Source organism: Pelophylax lessonae, assembly GCF_965119305.1.
Source record: "Pelophylax lessonae genome assembly, chromosome: 6".
In the NCBI taxonomy this organism is placed as follows: Eukaryota; Metazoa; Chordata; class Amphibia; order Anura; family Ranidae; genus Pelophylax; species Pelophylax lessonae.
In genome coordinates this window covers 37,401,640-37,426,810 of record NC_138773.1, presented here as the reverse complement: position 1 = coordinate 37,426,810, position 25,171 = coordinate 37,401,640, and the positions used below count along the sequence as shown (strand labels likewise).

The following is a 25,171-nucleotide window of genomic DNA, read 5'->3' as shown; positions in this document are numbered from 1 at the left end:
AAAGAAGGGAGTACCTTCATCAACCTGGTAGCGAGCTTTTTAGTGAGGATTTCTAAGTCATAATTGAGAAGGGAGATGAGCCTGTAAGCTGAGCATAAAGTGGGGTCCTTCTCAGGCTTTTGGATCAAAACTATGTGTTCCTGAGACATGGAGTCAGGCAGAGCTCTCGACTCCAGGCAGGAGGCGTAGACCTTCAAAAGCCTGGGGGCCAAGTCAGAGATGTACATTTTGTACCATTCCCCTGGCAGGCCATCAGGACCAGGAGTCTTCCCAGGGGAAAGGGAGCGAATGGCCAGCTCAACCTCTTCTAAGGTGAAGTCAGCCTCCAAGAAGGCAGTGTCTTCCAGCGACAGTGTAGGCAATGACGGTTCACCAAGAGACCCCAGATCCAGCTCGTCCCACAGGGGGGGCCCATACCATACAAGCGCTCGTAGTAGTTCCCGAAACTCCAGAAGAATCTCGGCGGGATCCGTAATGAGACCCCCCTGGTCTGATTGCAGGACAGGGATAACGGTTTGGAGCCTAGAGTCCGCCACCAGACTAGCCAGGAGTCTCTCATTCTTGTCACCCAACTCAAAAATCTTAGCCCTAAGTGACCCCACCTCAGCTGTAGTGGCCGAGGAAACATGTAAATGTAGAGCTCTCCTAGCCTGGGCCAAGGAGGAGTACGCCCCAGGAGAGGGGTCCGAGGCAAACGCGGCTTCAGCCTCAGCCACATCATTCTCCAGGGTCACCCACTCTACAGCACACTCCACCCTGGCAGACTTTATAGCGGAGATATAGTCACCACGTATGGTGGCTTTAAAGGCATCCCAACACACCAGGGCAGAGGAGGTGAGGTCATTGAGATCCCAGTATTGAGTAATCTTGCCGGTCATCCCCTCCACCACCCGCTGATCCTGCAACCACCCACAGCCCAACCGCCAACTGCCCCACTCCCCCGATCCCCCAAAACGCAACACAAATTCCAGCGGTGAGTGATCAGGGAGACCGGCGGGCAGATAGCTAGCAGAGAGCACATAGGGGAGGGCCGAGGAAGAGCAAAATGCCAAATTGATCCGAGAACCAGAGCGATGGGAAGAGGAGACATGCGAATAGAACCGAGTCTGTGGGTGCTTAGCCAGCCACATCGACGTGAGCTGTAGGGTCGAAGCCCAGGTCAGCAGCTCCAGACAGGACTGTAGATTCTGATTTAAGGTGTCCAAGTCGCCATCAAGAATATTATTAAAGTCACCGGCCACAAAGATCTGCTGAGATGAAAATTCAGCCAAGCGGTCATAGATATGGTATAATACAACACTTGAAAAAGGCGGAGGGACATATACATTCACAAAAATAAACATGCGGCCTTCAATTTCCAAGGCCAGGATAATATATTGACCCTTGGGGTCAGTTATGATCTGCTCCACTCGACAGGGCAGAGCCCTATGGACTAGAACAGAGACCCCCCCTGGCATAGGAGGAGTAGGTGGCGTGGAAGGATTGACCCACCCAGCGTCTGCGAAGGGCCAAAATCGCGCTCCCCGTCAGATGAGTTTCTTGGAGGAAGGTTTAGAGGACTGAAGGTATTTGAACAAAAGTGCATGTTTAAATTTATTATTCAGGCCTCGCACATTCCAAGAAACCACTTTAATTTGGTATAACATTGCGCATGGGGAGGCCACAGAACAGGAGGCTGGAGAACAGGGGGAGGAGAACCCCAGGGCCGGGGGGGGGGGGGGGAACCAACCACGCCACCCATCAGACCCAGCCACAATAGAGCATGTACATGTAGCCGGGTTCCACAGTGATACACAAAACAGCAGTGAAGCAATACACAAAATAGAAAAAATAGAGGATCAATGTAAGCATGCAGCCAGAAACAAAAGAAAAAAAAAAACGGTTTGTTTCTTTGAAGCGCAGTTTGAACCCTAAGCCTGAAATGAAAAAGCACTTTGTGGACTTTATGCAGAAGGTGTTTGAGAGAGATCACGCTGAGCCTGCACCTCCTCTTAAGGAAGGAGAAGAATGTTGGTATCTACCATGCTTTGGTATCTACCATCCCCGCAAGCCTGATCAGATTAGGGTGGTCTTCAACTCTAGTACTCGCCATGAAGGTGTCTCCCTCAATGACAATTTTCTTACTGGGCCTAATCTGAACAATCTTTTAGGAGTTTTACTTCGCTTCAGACACGAGCCAATTGCGGTTATGGCTGACATTTAGCAAATGTTTCACTGTTTCATCGTCCGTGAAGACTACAGAATCCTCCTCAGGTTCCGATGGTACCGCCATAATAATGTCAATGATGAAGTCATAGACTACCAGATGAAGGTACATGTTTTTGGTAACAGTCCTTCTCTTGCAGTAGCAACTTATGGACTGAGGAAAACAGCTCAAGAGGGTGAGAAGGAATTTGGATCTAATGCACGACGATCTAATTCCTTCGTCAAAAGGAATTTCTATGTAGACGATGGACTCAAATCTCTGCCTAAGAAGCTATTGACCTTCTCACTAGAACCTAGAACATGCTTGCCAATGCAAACCTCAGACTTCATAAAATCATCTCCAACAGTGACAAGGTCATGAGAGCCATTCCTTCTGATGACTATGCTGTCAGTGTGAAGAGATTACAACTAGGATCTGAAACTTTACACAACGCAGTCTGGGATTACTTTGGAATGTTAAGCAAGATACATTCACATTTCAAGCATAAGCCTGTGCCAAGCCCATCACAAAGCGAGGAGTTTTGTCTACAGTGAACAGCATTTATAATCCGTTGGGTTTTATAGCACCTCTCACCATTCAAGGCAAGATGTGCAACAATATATAACCGCGCTAATATAAATCAGCAAGCTGCAGCTTTAAAGTGAGATAACACAAAATAAACCTAAAAGCAAAGAAATCTGCGCTAAAAGTGAAAGTGATAAATAAATATCTTAAATGAATAATAAGTAAGTCATGAATAAACATAAGAAATTCAGCAATGTGTAAGTCCTTGTAATAGAACAAAGCAGTCCCAATGAAGTGATGAAAAATTATAAAAAGGCAAGTAGTGTGCTGTCCTCCACCGCAGTGCACTTATCACCACAACATGCGATTCAGCTTACCAGATGACAAATGGTATTAAGCCAAAAACAGCCACTAGATATGGACCAATACGTGACGATTCCAGCGGGATATCCACCCCAAGGAGGAACACCAAATTACCCAAACAGGATGCCGACAGCCTTAAATTGAAGCAGCAAGCGACACTCAAAGGCAATAATCCTCTCACAATCCCGAGGGTCCGAATGGCTCAAGGTTTCACCATAAAGGAAAGGATAAATGCTCCATAGTGTGAATCAATAAAAACATTGCTTTCAGTTTCTCAGTTCCCCCTGCATTGCTGTCTCTCTCGGCTCCCTCTGCTCCACGTGTCTCCACTGACATTCAACCTCCTGCAGCTCCTGATTCAAGGCAAGATACTGCTGAGACAACTTAGAAAAAGCTCAGGCTGGGATACCCCTTTACCCAAGGCAAAACAGCATAGGTGGGAATCCTGGAAACAGTCTCTAAAAGCATTAGAACAACTCCAGATAGGGTAATCGAGTTCCTCTGTAGGAATAGTGGCTAACGTTTACAAGCATCAATGGAAACAGGTTCAACATCTTGCTGATGTGTTTTGGAACCACTGGAAGATGGAATACCTTTCTAATCTTCAGAATCACAGTAAATGGCAAACTAGCAAGCCCAACCTACAAGTGGGAGACATAGTTCTCTTGAAAGACACAGATTCCAATCGCAACCATTGGCCTCTGGGTCTTATTACAAAGACTATGTCAAGTAACGACGGAAAAGTACGGAAAGTAGAAGTTAAAGTAATGAAAGAAGGTTCTGCACACCTTTACTTCAGGACTATAAAGGAACTAGTACTTATTTTGCCCAAAGAGGAAGACAAGTCTCACAAGTTACCAACTTCATTCCAAGGGAAGTGAGATGGATTGGTGCATGTTGCTGCCTTCCCCTCTGAAAATGGATTTCCTTGTTCACAGCCTGGACCTTCGAGACTAACATTTGCAAGTTCTGTGTTAATGTTTGCATTGTTTTCCCTTGTTCTTCCCTTCCCTCTTGTTTTGCAGATGTTCCTGGAAAAGAATCTTTATTTACTTATATTTGGACTTGGACTAAAGTTTGTTAATAATAGAAATCATCATAGATTTTGACGGGGATTGTCATGTTTCACATGCCTTGTGATACACCTTTAACACCTTTACGACCGCCCGCCGCATGTACGGCGCTTGCTCCCAGGAGTCTAGGGGGCGAGCGCATGGCGGCGGCGTGCTCCCGGCTCGTCAGCGGGGAAGCCGATGCCTGTGTCAGGCAGCTCCGATTGCCACCTGACACCCGCGATCGTTCCCCGCTGAGAGAGAAGGATGGTCGGCTGTTGTAAACACAGCCGACCGTCCTTCTCCCTGGGATGATCATAGAGATCATGTGATCCTGCTATATAGGATCACATGTCTCTATGGTCATTTCAGCAAGCACAACTGTAAGTTACAGAGATCACACTTTCAATGCTTAGACTGGAGAGGCAGAACAGTATTTCCAGACCATTTCTGTAAGTAATGGGTCCATTGAATTAATTTCACATGAGCTAAGCCTCTAAGCAGTAGTATCTGGGGGCAATTGAACCTCTCACATACCCATTGCGATAGTGAGTAGTGTGCAACTTTGTAAGCAACCATTTACTCAGCAGTTTCTTGATTTCTCTGAGTCTGGTGGCCCATAGCCATAATACCTTTATTAGAGGGGCAACTACTAGATTATTTTTCTGTGTCTGTGTCCAGTTATCCTCTTCCAGTACATGCATGCATTCAGTTTACCTAAGGCCTACATCTACTTCTTTGCCTACTTCTAGGCCTTCCTCAGACAAGTTGGGGATTTCTGTCTCTTCAGCTTCTTCGGCCACATTTTGTTCTGGTATGGGAGGGTTGTTTCCCTTTGCTTCTCCACTGTTTGGCTTTTGGTAGTGAGGCGTCCTAGTGTAACACTTCACTGTGTATGTTTGGAACAGATGAACTGGAGAAGGCACTACTCGACTGTCCCAGCATGGGTATGGTAACCTTGCCTCCGAGTCAGTGTTCACCTTCTATATGAGAGGGCACCCACTCCTTGCCCCACTGAAGACTATGATTGTCTGTGCTTCAAGGCTGTGGGGATCTTGGAAAAGCCTGCTAATATTTACACTGCTTTGTGCTTTTTTGAAACCTAAGGCTAGAGTATCCCCCTTAACTATATTATTGATTGTAGAGTCAGAAATTTAGGAAGTAAAGAGGAAGTCTTGTTGCAGTCTTGTGCTAACTGCAAGCTAGAGTCTGGGACAAAGTGATGTAAAAACCTGTTTACTGTTAAAGAACTGTCTGTACATTGTCAGGTGAGTTATGTTATAAATATGTCTATACATGGGGGAAGTGTTTAGCCTAGCCTTGATTGGCGGTAAACCATATCCTGTTTTGCATAATATACAGTATATGCTGTATAATACCCGAAATTAACCACATACAGACCGCCCACCGCAGTTTTACTGCAGCAGGCAGCCGCTTCTGGGCAAAGTGACGTAATACTACGTCGCTCGCTCAGGAGACTCTAGGGGGCTCATTAGCTGGGGAGCCAGTGCGTGTGACCTGCGGCTCCGATGGCCACCGGCCACTCGCGACCTCCCGCAGCTGAGAGAGAAGGACAGATGGCTGATGTAAACACAGCCATCTGTCATTCTCCCTGAAGTAATGACAGAGGCTATGTGATTCTGCTATATACCGTAGGATCGCATGTCTCTGTGATTACTTCACAAGCCATGCCCCTGACAGTTAGAATCACGCCCCTAGGGACACATTTAACCCCTTGATCACACATACTGTTAACCCCTTCCCTGCCAGTGTCATTTTTACAATAACAGTGCATATTTTTAGCACTGGATTACTGTAGTAATGTCACTGGTACCCCAAAAAGTGTCAAAAATGTCAGTTAGGGGTCCGATTTGTCGCAGTCCCGCAAAAAAAATTGCAGATCGCCTCCATTACAAGTAAAAAAAAGAAAAAATCAATAAAAATGACATAAATCTTTCCCGTAGTTAGTAAATGCAATAACTTTTACGCTTATTGCGATTTTTTTTTTTTTACCAAAAATATGTAGCAGAAAACAAATTGGCCTAAATGTTAAAAAATTTTGATTTTTACATTTATTTTTTAAGAATTTCATATAAAAAAATGTGAAAAATATTTTTTTTGTTTATAGCGTAAAATTTAAAATCGCACAGGTGATCAAATACCACCAAAAGAAAGCTCTGTTTGTGGGGAAAAAAAAGGACGTCAATTTCGTTTGGGTACAGCGTCGCACGATCGCCCAATTGTCCGTTAAAGCAACGCAGTGCCGAATTGCAAAATAGGGCCTGGTCATTGAGCAGCCAAATCCTCCGGGGCTAAAGTGGTTAAACAAGTAACAATTCTATGACACACAATGTTTGAGTCTGAGTGCGTTGCTTCCAAGGCCTTGTGTGTATCTGGGCATGGTGGAACGGAGGAATGCCGGCAATTAGGGTCAGTAAATAGAAAGTGGTAAAGGTGATAATTAGTAACAGAAGTGTAGGGAAATAGAGTTGCTAACAAACGCAGTTAACTATCAGCATGTAGACACTGCACAAAAATACAAAACAGATTATGAAACCTGCACAAACAACATGGATTCTTCACAGCAATGTCTCCGTGGTTCAGTCAGGGTAACATGTGACTGTATAGCATAGTATCTATAAAACAAAGTATTTTTAAGACCAAAAGAATAGCTTAAATTAGTATCACTGAAAAGGGTGTAGAAAACAAACAGCTATTTGTGCTTATTTTTATAAAAAGCATTGTGTGTGAAGTCCAGGGTAGCTCTAGTAACACACTTGAATAGCTGGAGGGATCCAAAAACACAGAGACACCTCACTGGAATTATAGTACTTTAGTAGCAGTTAGGCGGTGCTCTTCCAGCAGCCTGGTCTTCCAGAGGAGCTGTGCGTTGATAGGCTCGGACTGGTTTAGTGGAGGGCCTCTCGCGACTTGGCTGCAGATCACTTGCCAACTACCTCTGCCTCCTCAGGTGTGGCCTCTCTGATGTTGCTGAGTGAGGAAAGCAGAGAAACCATGTTCATGTCCAGGAACCCATGGAGTTTTGTGAAAAGGAGTTAGAGGGGCCTGCACCTGCATCTGAGCAGTGTTAATTTCGTCGAATAAAACCGACTAAAACGTTTTCGTCGACTAAATTAACACAATTTTAGTCGACTAAAATACGACTGAAACTAAAACAATTCAGATGACTAAAATACAACTAAAACTAAAATGGCATTTTAGTCTTAAGACTAAAATACGACTAAAACTAAAATGGCATTTTAGTCAAAAGACTATAACTAAAACTAAATCGAAATTTGCTGCCAAAATTAACACTGGTGCATGCTCAAAGCTTAATACCATAAATAATAACATATTAGATTTTTCACTCCAGGACCAGCAGTAGTATATAATGAGTTTGGAAATTGTAGAGAAATGCTTAAATAATGCATTACAAATTACAACTGAACTACACCCATATAGATGACTAAAATGAGTTATAGATGACTAAAATGAGTTATAGTCGACTAAAATGTAGGCCGTTTTAGTCGACTAAAATGTAGGACGTTTTATTCGACTAAAATGTACTGGAGTTTTAGTCGACTCAATACGACTAAAACTAAAACACTTGCAGAAGACTAAAATGGGACTAAAACTAAAATGCAATTTTAGTCCTAAGACTAATGCCCCATACACACGTGCAGATTATCTGCAGACTTTTGTCTGCAGATTTACCTTTTCTATGTAGTGCAAGGGCCCGCCAGATTGCATACAAATTGAAAGTGTTTAGGTTTGACCTCATATTATATGGTTTTGGTAAGTCTGCAGACAAAAGTCTTCAGATAATCTGCACGTGTGTATGGGGCATTAGACTAAAACTAAATTGAAATTTGTTGCCAAAATTAACACTGGATCTGAGACAACTCTGCCTCTCCCTTGATAATTTTCTGAAGTACACTACGTATATGGCCAAAGGTTTGTTGACATCTACACTTTGAGTCCAAGAGCATGTGAAAACCTCATCAATTCTTTGCATTCAGGTGTTTCCAGTAAATGGTAGTGTTAATACTACAAAATAGGCTCAATAGACACAAAGTCCAACAGTCATGCTCCAAAATCTTGTTGAACGCCTTAAATAGTGGAGGCTACAAAGCTAGGGGGTCACCATGTTAGTGCCCATAGTTTTGGAGTGGGATACCCAAAAATCTCACATAGATATGATAGGTGTTCACAAATGTTTGGCCATATAGGTGTCCTTTTATGAAACGGAGATGAGCAGTGATCCTGCTGATCACAGCTCATTTCCGATCATTCTCAGTTTATGAAACAGAAATGATCGGGGGAGAACATGTTCTCTGCTGATCATCTCTTCACACGGGAATCTGTCATTGACTGACACAGAAACAGCCAGGCTATGAAGCTGCGATCCCCGCACTTCACTGGCGATCTGTGCCAGAATTCACACTCCCGGGTTCACCAGTTTGGAGCTTGTGAAGCGGGGAGTGAAGACAGAATTGGGGGAGAACTGAGGGGGAAAAAGGAAGATTATGGACGTCCTTCTTCCTCGTTCAGACCCCCCAACACAGTAATCATGTCCCCCTGCCATATTTATGTATATATATACACACATACATGTAGATATATATTTAATGTGTATATATATATACAATGTATGTGTGTGTGTATTCAGTGTATATATATATATATATTTATGTAAGGGGACTATTATTTATTAACCTCCTGTACTCAGCAGTGATAATTTATCTCTGCTTGTTAAAGCGCGCCAGGGATTTTCATACTACTGTAATCTCGCTTTGTCTCACGAGATTACAGACGCCCCATTGACTTCTACACAGATCTCCGAGAAAACTGTTCTCCTCTGATCACCCTGGGCGAACTGAAGTTCTCCAATTCATAAAATGGGTGCCAGATGTGATCATTTTCCCCGGAGAACTGTAGAGAAGCCAATGGAGAAAAAAATTCTCCCGTTCATAAAAGGACACCATAGTGTAGGTAGTGGAAGAAGTTTTCCTCTTTCATTGGCCTACCCTACCCTGATGGTTAGGGTTTATGACCACCATTCTAAATACTCACTGCCTTTATCACTATTATTAGAAAGGTTTCCAGTTTTTGGCACATCAATATCATTGCTGCATTGTTGAAGCGTTTTTAATACTTGGTTATATGTTTTTTTTTTTCTTTCTACTTGCAGATGAATGCAAACGACACTGCCATTTGGGACTAACTGCTGTATTTATCAGCTTACTAATCATATCACTTGCTGCCACTTGTTTCATTTTATGGAAGTACATCAGAGATAAGAAATGTGAGTGGATTACAATACAGCTCTCTCCATGTGTGTAGTTTTATACTTTTTATTGTAGCGTATGTCTTACTGTAATAGCCAGTATATACATTTATTACAGAGTTACCTTGACATGGCAGTGTGACTAACTGAGCTCCCAACAAAGGACGTACTGTATACAGAAATAAATAAATCGAGAGCAAGTAGGTCTTGGAGGTAGCCCATTGTCTCCCAAAACACACCAGAAGCCCAAAGTCACTCAGTGGCAGCCAAAGGCACTCAGTCTGTGTCTGCACTAAACCCAACAAAGCAAACATTGAAGCTTTTCATATTGGTTTGTGACTTGGGAATGAAAGGTACACATGGACAGGGCAATGCACAGAACAATATACTAAATTCCCTAGTACTCTTTTTAGCTAGTTACTGAAAAGGGAAATCCAAACCAATTTAACAATTTGGGTAAACAGAGGTTTCTGTTGCGTACATTTGCAAATATATGAAGCTACATGGCTGGACCAAGGCCAATCTGTAAAGCATGGTTCACTCAAAAAGTTAGATTTGCATTCCAAGCACCAACAAATTTGACAGTGATTCTACAGAATAAAAAAATATAAATGATACAAAAAAATCCTAGTCCGGCCCTTGCTACACAGTTCAAGTCCCCCTTTAGGAGCATAATGGACCTCATGTCCAACTCCTCAAAGCAAAAGCTTTTATTTACAAGGCTGCCGAACAGTGCCTCTCTATGGAAATTCACACAATCTGGTACCCCCAAGGTTTGTGAGAACGTGTAACAGCCTTCTCGTATGAGTGCTGATCTTCACCCTTTAGGTCATGTTGGGCTCCCCTGCCTCTTCCCTCCTCCCTCTCTCACAAATGGAATACGCTATATTACCAAAAGTTTTGGGACGCCTGCCTTTACACGCACATAAATGTTAATGGCAACCCAGTCTTAGTCAGTAGGGTTCAATATTGAGTTGGCCCACCCTTTGCATCTATAACAGCTTCAACTCTTCTGGGAAGGCTGTCCACAAGGTTTAGGAGTGTGTCTATGGGAATGTTTGACCATTTTTCCAGAAAGGGCATTTGTGAGGTCAGGCACTGATGTTGGAGAGAAGGCCTGGCACGCAGTCTGCACTCCAATTCATACCAAAGGTGTACTATCAGGTTGAGGTCAGGACTCTGTGCAGGCCAGTCAAATTCCTCCACCCCAAACTTGCTCATCTATGTCTTTATGGACCTTGGTCTGTGCACTGGTGCTCAGTCATATTGGAACAGGAAGGGGCCATCCCCAAACTGTTTTCACAATGTTGGGAGCATGAAATTTTCCAAAATGTCTTGGTATGCTGACGCCTTAAGAGTTCCCTTAACTGGAACTAAGGGGCCAATCCTAAAAAACAGCCCCACACCATAATCCCCCCTCCACCAAATGATTTGGACCAGTGCACAAAGCGAGGTTCATAAACACATGGATGAGCGAGTTTGGGTTGGACGAACTTGACTGGCCTGCACAGAGTCCTGACCTCAACCCAATAGAACACCTTTCATTTCTGAAAATTTTGAATTAAAATTTTGTAAAAAAGTATTTTTTTCCTTCACTGATGTGTGCTGATGAGGTGGCACTGATCGGCACTGATTAGGAGGCACTAATTTGCAGCACTGATAGGAACTGATAGGCGGCACTGATAGGCAGCATTGACCAGCAGCACTTATTGGCACTGATAGACGGTACTGCATTTATGGGCACTAATAGGCGGCAATGATGGGCATTGACAGGCGGCACTGATGAAGAGACACTGACAGGCATCACTGGTGGGCACTGGTGGGCATCACTGATGAGGCTGCACTGATAATTATCATCAGTGCAGATATCCCTTGTGTTCAAAACCGCTTATCCGCTGACAGCGCATTAGGAGAGGAATGCAATTAACCTGCATTTTCTATTTACACTTTGATCAGCTGTGATTGGACACAGCTGAACACATGCTAAAAAGCCTACATCATTGGCTTTTTATCCGAGGGACACACTTCACCACCGATCGCCATGCTCATTCGGAAGGATGTAATATGACATCCACACAGAACAATGGAACCTCTACCTGGCCATCATTCCGCTATAGACCAGGCAGGACGTGGTTAATGACAGTAACAGCCCTGTTCATGCAGGAGTATGCAGAAAGCACCACAGACTTTTTGGCAGGATCACAGACATATTCTTTGCACTTATTAAACGGATATAACAAAACTCCATCAATTTTATTTTTAACAGACCTCAAGAGAGGAAATAAGATAAGTTAGGGTTTACATAGACTTTACCTCCTGATATAGATTGTCTGTTATATAATTTATTTATAGAGATGACCTGGGCAGGAGAGAGAATTTTGTACTAGTGACGTAAAGGCACATAGATGAAGAGTACAATAGCGCAGCGCTTAAAATGATGACAATAATAATAATCATAACACACAGTGGTATGAAAGTCCATAAAAGTCCAAAAAGAGGAGATGCCTTCAGTGTAGAAAGGTGAGTAACATACACCGTTGTTTCACAAGTGAACCCTTCCACCACAGAATATTACTGCCTCTCACCTCCAGCAAACGACCTCTAGGGGTCACCACACCATACAATAGCACTGCAGACACCAATCCTCCTGTATAAGACCTTGGCTTGATATGGGAATGTCATCCGATCATAAGTAGAGAGTAAAGAAGATCTCTGTCTCACATGATATTAATTAAGAATAGGTAAAATTCACTTACAAATAAAGCACTGTCACAGTGCTAGATGCAGGCATGTTACTGAATAACATCCACGCCGGGCGGCCGCGGGTGACGTCAGACTCCTCCCCCCATACGCGTTACGTCAATGGGCGTGACTTCGTCAGCGGGGTTGGAGATACGTCATTCCCCGCTCATTAAATTTGCCGTACCCTAGCAACAGGACGCTAGAGCCGGCTACCAGGAAGCAGGGAGACAGCGCCACTACGCCCTACTTCCTGTGGACCACGGAAGTAAAAAACACTGAAAAGCCTGCTAAATAGGACACTGGGCACCAAATGCAGATAGCCCATGAATGTAAAATAAAAATAGATAAAAAGGGGTACATTATGAATTACACGGACAGAAGCCTGTTTACCAGAAGCATGACATCCGGCCATGAATACAAATAATAACCCCACATAAAAGTATATTGTATAAAATTACATATATATATATAATTGAGTATGACGTAAGCTTCGTATATCTTCAACAAACATATAAAACAATAATCACAATTAATCAGAAAAAGAATTATTAATAAATCAGAAAGAATTGTTAATATGCAAAACTAACAACTGCAAAAAAAAAAACAAAATACATAAATATAACAACTCTCTAAAAATGCCACTACCTGTTAGAAATAAAGCAATTTAAATCAAAATCTACGTTTAAACCATCTGGTGTCAATACATGTGTATGATAGATCCAATAGGATTCTCTACGGCTCAGTTGGCGTATGAAGTTACCTCCCCTCCAGTGATGCTACACTTTCTTCAAGCCCCAGAATTTTAAACCTGTTGGATCACACTGATGACAGTTTTTGAAATGTCTAGGGACACTATGATTTGTTTTGCTTTGTCTGATCTTACTGATGTGTTCCCCCACTCGTATATGGAGGGCCCTAGATGTTCTCCCGATGTATTGTAACCCACACCCACACTCCAGCATATAAACTACGCCTTGTTTGCCGCAGGTTACAAGATCCTTTATCAAATGTACCTCCTGAGTAGCAGTGGCAGTGGATTCTTTTCTCTTTTTATGATTAGTTTTGGAATTCCTGCATGCTGCGCATTTGCCACATGCATAGAAGCCCTTTAAGAAAGGAAACAGCCTGTTGTCCACAGCCACTGGGGGATCCACCACCCCTGGTGCCACATGATCTCGTAATGAAGGGGCTTTCCTATAAATGAAATAGTATATTTTAAAAAATGTGAGGGGTGTACTCACTTTTGTAAGATACTGTATTTGAATCAGCTTTACAGGAATTATAGCCTTAAAAGTGAGCACATGGCCTGGACACAACATATGCATTTGCTGGAAGAACAGCTTTAAAAGTGAGTACAACTCCAGCCTAATCACAACATGAGTTTGCTAGAAAAAACAATTACATGTTTCGTGATTTTACTTGCATAGGAGTTCAGAAAAGTAGGAAACACTAACAATAGGAGACTTATAGCAGAGTTGCAAAACCAGAAAAGAAGAAAAGGGAAAATCCAATAAAGATCCACCAGTCTTGTCATCACACATGTCCAGTTTTATTGCCCAAACATATAAGACCCCCTCAAGATTACAAAGACGACCACAATTAGGAAGCCAACATGGTTGTCTTACATGCTGTAGAGTAGGTATATTCAACTCAAGGGGCTCAAGATTTATAAAAGTGCTCATAAAGATCTTGCATCCCACTTATCCTTTCCTCAGCTTCCCTGATAAGTCTAAAGCCCCGTACACATGTGTCGAAAATCGGCAGGGAATTTTCGTCTGACGACCGATCTGCCGATTTTTGGCTTGTTAGTATGATGCTTCCGACAACCAACTCCGACTTTTCAGCCGAAAAAAATCTGGTGTGCAGGCTATAAAATTTTTGTCCGCCGTCAAAACACGGACGATTTTCATGCAGTCAGTACAGATTTCGACAGGGAAAAATCGAATGAGCAAGTCTGGGCATGCTCAGAGAAGAAAGAACACAAAGAAAGCAAACCAACACATGACATCACTTCTGAAGTAGAATTTTGTCGGGCGAGAAAATTTGCGTGCAGTCTAGGCACATTCCAACCAACAAAACACCACTCTGGACAAAAGACGGACGATCGATCGGCCGATAATCGTTGCGTGTGTACTAGGCTTAAGTCTAGTAAGCCACTCTGACAATGTAGGGCTCTACTTTGTTCCCTTAATAATGGTATCAGGCTTTATATGACCCAATAGACATAGGGGCGGCATGAAAAAGAACCACAAGATTCGATATATAGTATACTTTGGCCTTCACAATAAAGTCTCTCACCCCTTTTTAGTAAGGTCTAAGGTAAGGGCATTTCCACCACAGGTGTGGAAATGTACCTCACCCACCACATCCCTGCCAGCACTCTGCTACTGTTGGGTATATATGAAATACAGAAATGTATGAATGAAAGTGGTGTGAGTCAGCTTGACAAACACAAAGACCACTCCCTCTGAAAATGCCAATCTCAAATGATTCTCCCACACCCTAACATAATATGGAATAGTCTGACATACTTTCTCTAAAAGCAACTTATAGGTGTCTGAGCTGGGCCGAAGAGAGAAGCAGATTTTTGATCCACCAATTCAAAGGGGGTAGGGTTTTTGCAACAAAAACAGTTTTCCTAGACTATGCTAAAACTATGCAGTCAATTTCCAAGAGTCTAGGGGAGAGGGACCCCATTCTCAATGCAGCGAATCCAAATTTTAGAACCAGAACTGCCAAGAAAGCAAAAACACTTAACCTCATTGTGTCCCCCATCCTTTAAAAAAAGATTGAACATTCCCCACAGGTAAATATCAGGTACTCCCCATAGTGGTATCAAGGGAGACAGAAATGGACCCCCAGAAACCGTTTCTGGTCAAATGATCCCAAACTTGCAGAATAAGAGTTGCCATGCATAAGGGGTATAAATACCCACAGAGGGCCCTGAAGCACCTTGAGAGCCAGGCGACACCTGCCAGGGTCCTGCCTGCTAGCATTTTCTCCAAAGGGACCCAGAGCTTATCTCACACCCCCATATTCCATTAAAAAAATACAAACTAGGGCATTAGTCTGATGAAATTAATGGATATCAGAGAGGCCCACACCCCCAGCATCTTTTGATCACTGCAGTAATGAACAAGTCAAGGTTTCCCCCCCAGAAAAAAACAAAGTGCACATCTTAAGGAAGTACATCTTGGGGATGGAAACCAAGTATGGGTTTCTTACAGTGGCTTTATTTTCTTTTTTTTACAGACTTCCGGCATTTTTGGGTAAGTCACATCCACGAGGAACATGTACGGGGAAATGAAGAGAAGATCAGGTTATATTGTATGGCATCCAAGTGTCTAGATGTGGTACAGGTCACCTGGATGGTTACAGAAGAGGGCCAAATGCAGATTACAATCCCGGAGAGTCAGATGTGGAAAGACGAAGAAGCCGGACCATTAATAAACCATGAATATACTGTAAAAACTGACCTGACACAGGTCAATGGACTCCAAAATGCTGTCACTGTGCTGAGCTTCAACCCAACCATATCCAGTCACAAGAACACAGAGATCAAATGTAAACTCCAATGTGGTGGGAAATGTAAGGAAGAAACGCTGAACTTCAGTTTCTGCTATAGTAAGGAAACTTTATTAGTATACAGTATCTTTTGCATTGTTCTGTACAATATTATTAATACAATAGGACTAAATGTTAAAGCGGAACTTCACCCATATCATATTCACCCATATCAAACAACATTACAACAAAGGCAAATGTTTGGTAATGAAAATGCAAACAGGTACTTACAGATAAGTGCAGGCTTTTCATTCTTTACCTACATTTCTTTTTCCTCCTGATAACTTCCTACTACCCTCCTTCCTACCTTCCTTTCTACTGTCTTCCTGTAACTCTGTCTAGAACTCTAGGGCTGCCTCCTGGAACAGCTGGGAGGCTCTGGTTACATCACCAATGCCCTAAAAAAAACAAAAAAATAAAAAAACAGGAAGTGTAAAAACAGTAATTATAAATAAAACAAAAAAAAAAAAAAGTTTAACTGATCAATGCAAGATAATTTCATATCAGCATGAAGAGCTGTATGGTACTGTTATTTTTAGTAAAAACTTTAGACCCGGTTCACACTAGCGCGACTTGTCAGGCGACTTGGTCGCCTGACATGTCGCGGTGGGTCGCCTGCCATTGATTAGCACAGGACCCGTTCTAATAGGAGCGACACAAGTCGCTCCGACTTAGAAAAAGGGTCCTGTACTACTTTGGGGCGACCTGCATTGACTTCAATGATATGAAGTCGGATTTATGTCGCGCCGAGGTCGCCCCAGCAAGTAGCGTCGCCCCTGTGTGAACGGGGTCAAAGCTGATCTTCACCCTTTAGGTCATGTTTGGCTCCCCTGCCTCTTCCCTCCTCCCTCTCTCACAAATGGAATACACTATATTACCAAAAGCAGGGCCGTTTGAAGGAATTTGGGGGCCCCAAGCAAAATGGACATGGAGGCCCCCCCGTACACACGCAAACCCTACAGGAACCACAGCATATCCATACAGTTTAAGTTCACCCACACTTTATATTTTTCACTAAACTTAAGTGACCCCTATACAACAAGTTGCCAGATATTATCGCCCCTCCCGTTCCCCCACCATGTGCCCTAGATGATACCAGGGGGACTTTTTTCTTATGCTATGGGACTATCCAGCTGTCTGTTAACAGGTAGGTATTGTTCCCAATTGGTCCAATTTTTGCACGAAAAAATGGAGTGGCAGACTGTCAGTGTGATCTCATACCTGTCGCTGGCCTGGTCCGGTCCACGTGTGTGAGGAGGATGTGATGTGATGGTGTGTCTTTCCCTGGCGAAGTTCGCGGGCCTGGTGGGGTGGCACCACTCCCGCGCGCGCTTTAGGCCGCCTAGGCTGGGGCGGGGCTGGTGCGCACTGCGCAGATGCGCGCCACCGCTGCGCACTCTCCCCGTAGTGAGCCGGCGCCATGTGACGTCATACCGCTCCTCCTCTGTGCGCCCGCCCGCCGGCCTGTCACAGGCCGCCTGTGTGTGAGGCCGGCCTGTGTGTGTGAGGCGCGGCGCGTGGCCGCGGCGTTTGTGTTTTGGGTTTTTGGGATAATGTCAGTCTGTGTCTTGGGTCTTGGGGCCTCAGGCCAGCTCGGGGCCACAAGCAATTGCTTGCTTTGCCTGCCTTGACGTGACGGGCCTGACCAAAAGTATTGGGACGTTTGCCTTTACACACACATGAACTTTAATGGCACCCCAGTCTTAGTCCGTAGGGTTCAATATTGAGTTGGCCCACCCTTTGCAGCTATAACACCTTCAATTCTTCTGGGAAGGCTGTCCACAAGGTTTAGGAATCTGTCTATGGGAATATTTGACCATTCTTACAGAAGGGCATTTGTGAGGTCAGGCACTGATGTTGGAGAGAAGGCCTGGCACGCAGTCTGCACTCCAATTCATACCAAAGGTGCTCTATCGGGTTGAGGTAAGGACTCTGTGCAGGCCAGTCAAGTTCCTCCACCCCAAACTTGCTCATCCATGTCTTTATGGACCTTGCTTTGTGCACTGGTGCGCAGTCAGGTTGGAACAGGAAGGGGCCATCCCCAATCTGTTCCCACAAAGTTGGGAGCATGAAATTTTCCAAAATGTCTTGGTATGCTGACGCCTTAATAGTTCCCGTTACTGGAACTAAGGGGCCAAGCCTATAAAACAGCCCCACACCATAATCCCCCTGCACTAAATGATTTGGACCAGTGCACAAACAAGGTTCATAAACACATGGATGAGTGGGTTTGGGGTGGAGGAACTTGACTGCCCTGCACAGAGTCCTGACCTTAATCCGATAGAGCACCTTTCATTTCTGAAAATTTTGAATTAAAATTTTGTTAAGTCATTTTTTTCCTTCACTGATGTGTGCTGATGAGGTGGCACTGATCGGCATTGATTAGGAGGCACTAATTTGCAGCACTGATGGGCACTGATAGGCGGCAATGATGGGCATTGACAGGCGGCACTGATGAAGAGACACTGACAGGCATCACTGGTGGGCACTGGTGGGCATCACTGATGAGGCTGCACTGATAATTATTATCAGTGCAGATCTCCCTTGTGTTCAAAGCCGCTTATCCGCTGACAGCCAGGGCTGCTGTTAGAAATCGCGGGGCCCCGTACAGACTAGCAGGCAGGGCCCCCCCAAGAAAATATTAAAGATATACAGTATTTAGCTAAAATTACAATAAAATCACTATTATCAGACACAAATATAACATAACTCACATAATTCCTGCTAAATCTAAAAAAAAAAAAAAAAAAAACTATGTTAAATAAAAAAGAAGATGAGATGAGAAAAATATACAGGCTACAATATACAAGTTGGAGCTCAGTGATCAGAGAGACAGAGAGAGAGAAACAAAGTTACAATTTACAAATAAACTCCTGAGCAGAGATAAGTGCTGGGGGGGGGGCACACAAGGGAGGGGGATTAGTAAGGGACAACTGTCTCTTTCTCAACAGATAAAAGCTGATAGCAGGGAGAGGGACAGATCAGATTCAGGTGCTGGAGGAAGATTTCTGTATTTGTTGTCCATCACTAATCCCCCTCTCTGTGTGGGCCCCCCTGTGTGCTCGGGCCCCCTACAAGAGGGCTGGTGGTCCCCCCCTATCAGCGGCCCTGCTGACAGCGCATTAGGAGAGGAATGCAATTAACCTGCATTTCCTATTTACACTTTGATCAGCTTTGATTGGACACAGCTGAACACATGCTAAAAAGCCTACATCATTGGCTTTTTATCCGAGGGATACATTGCACCACCGATCGCCATGCTCATTCGGAAGGATGTAATATGACATCCACACAGAACAATGGAACCTCTACCTGGCCATCATTCTGCTATAGACCAGGCAGGACGTGGTTAATGACAGTAACAGCCCTGTTCATGCAGCAGTATGCAGAAAGCACCACAGACTTTTTGGCAGGATCACAGACATATTCTTTGCACTTATTAAAGGGATATAACAAAACTCCATCAATTTTATTTTTAACAGACCACAAGAGAGGAAATAAGATAAGTTAGGGTTTACATAGACTTTACCTGCTGATATAGATTGTCTGTTATATAATTTATTTATAGAGATGACCTGGGCAGGAGAGAGAATAATGTACTAGTGACGTAAAGGCACAGAGCACAGAACGTTACAAGCTCACTAGATTTCTGGCAAGATCACAGATATATTTGTTGCACTTACTATATTGAAGAGATACAAAAATCCTCTATGAATTCTTTGTTTAACCTCCCTGGTGGTATGATTATGTCAGGAATTATGTACCAAAAGCGGTACAATTTTTTGATATTTATAATTTATAATATATATATATATATATATATATATATATTATAAAATATAAATATTATATTAATAATAAATATATTATAAAATATAAAATATATACCTAAAATATAATACCTAAAATATAATTTATAATTTACAATTTATAATATTTGATATTTTTCTGATACTAAGGTGATACAGTGTAATCCTCTCAGATTACATTGTATCACTTCCTTTTTATGTGTGTGTGTTTTGTGCAACATTTGAATTTCCCTCCCAGTTCCGCTCCCATGCACCATTGCTGCTGCAGGGAACGGAACCAGGAAGTCATCAGAGCAACGGACGGCGCGGCGAGGATCTCGGGCGCGATCACAGCAATGGGAGATCATCGCTGGATCGCCAGGAGAAGGTAAAGAACCCCGCTGCACGCTCTGCACATCTACCCCGAGCGTGACTCGGGGATACCGATCCTAGCATGAAAAAAACACCCCTAGTCACGCTCGGAGTTACCGCTAAGGGAGTTAACAGACCACAAGGCAGAAAATAAGAGAATTTCAGTGTTAGGATTTATCTAGATGTAAACTGCTGATATAAAATGTCTGTTATCAGGGCTTTTTTTCTCAGAAAAAAAGGTGCAGGAACTCAACCACAACCCTGTGTTTACAAGTGTTAGTGATGAGCTGGGAGCAGAGGGCCTGAGCCAAAGGTGGTGGAACTGAAAAAAAGCCCTGTCTGTTATATCATTAATAAAGGCCTTATTTACTTCATTTTCCAGAAAAGCCATCAGTAAAAGAGCCAATAGATCTGTCCCTGGATGACGCAGGAAATGTTGTGTCTTCTCTGACTCTGGAGAACTTTTATCCTGGAAATGTCCAGATACAATGGAACTGTGGAGTTGGAAACAACCAAGAACTGCCGTCTACTCCGAAAATAGAACATGGCAGTGATGGCACCTTTCAATGTAACAGTATCTGTAGGATCCCCTGCCAACTCTTCATGGATCCTGGTTTTAAAGTACGAGCGACCTGGACTCACGGATCTCTGGATCAGCCAGGATATCAGGAACTGTCTTTAAAAGGTATCACTGTTTACTGTTTACTTTAAAAATGCACGTGTGCCCAGACTATTGACATTAAAGTGGAACTTTACCCATAACAACTTGCTTCTTGCTGAAGGCGGCCATTTTGCTGAAGGTATAAAAAAACAGTTACATTCCTGGAATGCCGAAATTGCTGTCACATTGCTTGTGTCCTCAACCAAACTGTCCAACCATCAAATGGCTGGTCTCATAACTGATCACATGTGCAGCAACATGGCAGTTGCAGATGAAATAGAAGCAGCATTGTTAGTTGTAAAGGATAGGAGGGTTTAATTCCGCTTTAAGGCTGTCAGCAGATTGGCCTCTACAAACTAAACACTGCCTAAAAATGGAGAGCAACTAAGCATGTGCAGAGCAGGGGGAGACAATGTATTACTGGGTTTTAATCAGTATAGACACCTAAAAAGAAGTTAAAAAGAGTTTCTTAAAGATTTTACATGTGTAGCCGGGACCAGACTACCATATATATATATATTGCAAACGTATACATATATTTAGGTTACTGTTATTATTGACGTTGACAGAGTGCCCGTTTAAGGCTGCTTACAGAAGAGGATCGTTTTTCACAGGAAGTGTGCGAATGGGATTGTGGGAAATATAGTTCTAGACTGAATGCAGACTGTTATTTGTATTGCCGAGGAAACTATACACCCAGGGAGCATTGAGCTAGTATAAACAACAAACAAACACAGGGGTGCACCGGCCTAGTGAATTATCCTTTTAAAAGGTTTATGTAAAATAGTACAATAAAAATGCTTACAAACGAGTTCTTGATAAAAGCACATCAGACAAAATATAACGTCTTCAGCATTGAGATCGGGAATGAATCGTCCCCCGATACTGTATAGGCTTATGCGTTTCGAGGTTGCGCCTCTTCTTCAGAGCCTGGAAAGCATGTCTAAGCCTATGCTTTATATACTGGACAATGTGGTGGTCACAGACATGGTGCATCCTCTGCAGGCGGGGCACGCACGCCTGCCCTTTTTGTCCGGTGCTGGCCGTGTTATTCAGCCACAACATGTAGAAGAGTTGGTGGAGTGGATCAAGAAGCTGTCCTCACCCTCCTCCTCTGACACCCACGCTCACACTAGTTTGCCTTCCACCGCAGCTGCCAAAATGGCCCGTTCCACAGGCTCCTTCTCCACAGCTTCTCCTCCTGTCGCCCCACCATTATGCACGGAGGAGTCACCTGAACTATTCGATCATAGGGTCAGTGACATGCTGGTGGAGGATGTGCAGCAATTTGAAAGCTGTGATGTTAATTCGCAGGTTGATGAAGAGAATAACGTGAGCCTAGAGAGAGGGGGTGACAATGATAAACAAGAAACTAGCAGTCATGTTCCCACAGCTGCAGCATACTGCCAAGTTTCCTACAGTGACAACGAGGGAGGCAATGCTGAGGTCACTGACTGTACTTGGGTGCCTGACAGGATAGAGGAGGAATTTGAGGGGGAGGAGGAGGAGGCACAACTCCAACGAGACAGGATGTACTCCAGGGGCCGCCATAGGAGTAGCCAACCTATTGCATCACTGCACAGAGCTCCACAGGTGCAGGGTGCTGTAAACTCCCCGCAGACTTCAAAAAGTTCATTAGTGTGGGCTTTTTTCAGCACATGTGCAGTAGACCGCAGCGTTGATGTTTGCAACATCTTTCTGAAGCAGATCAAGCGTGGCCAGGACACCAGCCGCTTGGGCACCACATGCTTGACAAGGCATATGACAACCTGCCATGCAGTCCATTGGCAACAGCACCTGGTCTGTGTGCACCGCTAGCAGTGAGAGGAGGAAGCCGGAAGCTGTGAAGGAGGCAGAGCTAAGGGAGCCGAGCACTGTGTCAGGAGAAGCTGCTTCAGGGGGTGACACATGCGGGGGAAGCCGCACTAGAAACCCGGCTGCTGGGTGGGGGGGGGGACCTCTGAGGGTGTGTGAGCGGCGGTAACAGCGGCAGCATACGGACATCACAGGGACGTGACAGAGCAGCGGGGACATGAGTAGGGGAAACTATACTATACTGAGTACCTTGCAACCGAGTGAGTACCTTGCGACCGAGTACCGGTGTGACTAAGAGTACCTTGCAACTGGGTGTAACCTTAGGGACTGGGTGTAACCTTAGGGACCAGGAGCAACTGTAGCGACTGGAAGCAACCGCAGCATCTGGGAGCAACTTTAGCGATTCGGGAGCAACTTTAGCGAATCGGGAGTACCCTAGCGACAGAGGGTAACTTTAGCAACTCGGGAGCAACCTTAGCGACTGGTGAGTACCTTAGCGACTGGCGAGTACCCCAGGTTTAGTACCAGGGGAGATAGAAGTAGTGTAGGTAACGAATAGCAGGTCGTTACTAATTATCCCCATAGAGTAGAGGGTAATAATGTCGACAGGATTGAGGATGCCACTCAGTGCACTTCTTGCTGCATGTATGTGTTCTTTGATGAACCAATCGAGGGCAAATACTGCTGTGTAAGATGTGTGTGACTTGTTTCTCTGGAAGTCCAGATCCTGGATCTAGAAAACAAGGTTGCAACACTGCGTAGCATTAACAACCTGGAAAGGAGCTTGGACATTACCCAGCAGGTGCTGGCTTGGGCCAGCATAGAAGAGGGAGGAGTAGAGGAGTCGCAGGCACCAGAGGTAGGCAGTTAGGTGACCGTTAGGAGGGGTAGAGGGAAGAGCGCCAGGGAGGCCAGTCCTGAGTTAACACACCCCAACAAATATGCCAAGTTGCATGATGGTGAGGATATCAGCTCAGGGGTGGCAGTGCTGGAGCAGGCGCCCGCCCCCAGCTGCCAGGGGAGTGCCGGCTCCAGGAAGGAGGGGGGCAGAGACTCAGGAAAGGTTCCATTCCTGCGCCCAGCAAGAGTAACTGAGAGGGGTTGGTTATGGTGTTCAGGCACCACCAACAGCAAAGGCCCCATTTGTGGCACCTGTATGACAAGCACGTGTGATTTCAAATTTGTGTGGAATTCTTACCAGCAGGTCCCATTCCTGCACCCAGCAAGAATAACTGTGAGGGGTTGTGGTGTTCAGGCGCCACCAACACCCAAGGCCCAATTTTTCTGCACCTCTATCACAACTGACAAGTACATACGATTTCAAATTTGTATGGAATTTTTACCAGCAGGTCCCATTCCTGCACCCAGCAAGAGTAACTGTGAGGGGTTAGGTGTTCAGGCACCACCAACAACCAAGGCCCAATTTTTCTGCACCTGTATGACAAGTACATGCGATTTGAAATTTGTATGTATATTTGTATATGACATTTTTTGCTTTAGAAATGTCAGTATTGCTGCAGCAGGCTACATACATTGTAGAGATGCACTACTTTACAGGCACATTCAGGGGACACCCCAGGCACGATATTTGAGAAAATTTTTCATTTTTTATAGTTTCACTTAAAGCCTCATTAAAACCAGTTATTCACTGCTTCCTTAAAAACGATCGCTTTTAAAAACTTTTTTTGCATTGCTACATGTTCCCCAGGTCAGTACCTGGAACCCCATACACTTTTTTTGGCGATAACTTGCATTTAAGCCTTCAAAATGAGGCTGTTTGATTTTTGACGTTCGAGTCCCATAGACTTTTATGGAGGTTGTTTGTTCGAACAAAGTTTTCCTCTGTTCGCGGTGTCCTAATGCGAACCGAACCGGGGGGGTTATCGGCTCATCACTAGTGCTGAACAGAGAGTAGGCGGAAGCTGAGCTGACAGGTTGTGGTAGTGGGGGACTCAATTATCAAGAGGACAGAGAGGGCAATCTGTCAAAACGATTGTGGTAGCCGAACAGTATGTTGTTTACCAGGTGCTCGAGTTCGGCACATCGCGGATCGGGTGGACACATTATTGGGCGGGGCTGGGGAGGACCCAGCGGTCATGGTGCATGTAGGCATTCGGGTTCCTGGAGAACTGGGCTGACTTCTCAGTTGGCTACCGGCTCTTCAGTAAGGACGGGCTGCACCTTAATGGGGATGATACAGCTCTATTGGGGAGAAAGATGGTCACAAAGTTGGAGGGGCTTTTAAACTAGGATATGGGGTGGGGGAAGGGCTCAGAAGTAGAATCAGTCAGAAGGGAGCAAAGGACAGAAGGTAAACTGAATTTACGGATGCATTGTTTAATTAGGCAAAAGTTTGCCAGAGAGGAATATGAGGGACAAGAGAAAATGGGGAAGGGAAAAAAGGGAAAATCTGGGTATATGGGATTTTAATGGTACCATAAAACATTTGTTTAAAAAGACAATTCCAAAAAATAAAAATATAGTTCATTACAAAAAAATCATAAATCCATACATTTGTACAAGACAATATACATTCACAAATATGTTATAGCATCTTGGTATCCAGGCTAAGTTGCAGTGGTACCATGTTGGTGTTCAGAGTGTACTTGGGCTCTAGATCTGCAACTGGGCCATAATCAACATGTTTTGCGGCCGTAACCGCTTCCTCAGGAGTTTAGTTATAAAAAGGACCAAGGATCCTATGAAAACAGTCATATTTTTGTAAATATTTTATTATATCTTTTCATGTGACAACACTGAAGAAATGACACTTTGCTACAATGTAAAGTAGTGAGTGTACAGCTTGTATAACAGTGT

General features: G+C 44.1%; 1 protein-coding gene across 1 annotated transcript in view; it reads left to right on the top strand.

The window, feature by feature from the left end:
- Nucleotides 1–25,171, top strand: part of LOC309558532 (uncharacterized protein) — a gene marked incomplete at its 3' end in the record, with an annotated part of 180,905 nt that overhangs the window by 117,535 nt on the left and 38,199 nt on the right. The window contains exons 4-6 of the mRNA XM_082261612.1: nt 9,317–9,430; nt 15,407–15,778; nt 20,261–20,563. Of these exons, the coding sequence (XP_082117738.1) occupies nt 9,317–9,430; nt 15,407–15,778; nt 20,261–20,563 (789 nt within the window). The remainder of the gene's footprint in view (nt 1–9,316; nt 9,431–15,406; nt 15,779–20,260; nt 20,564–25,171) is intronic.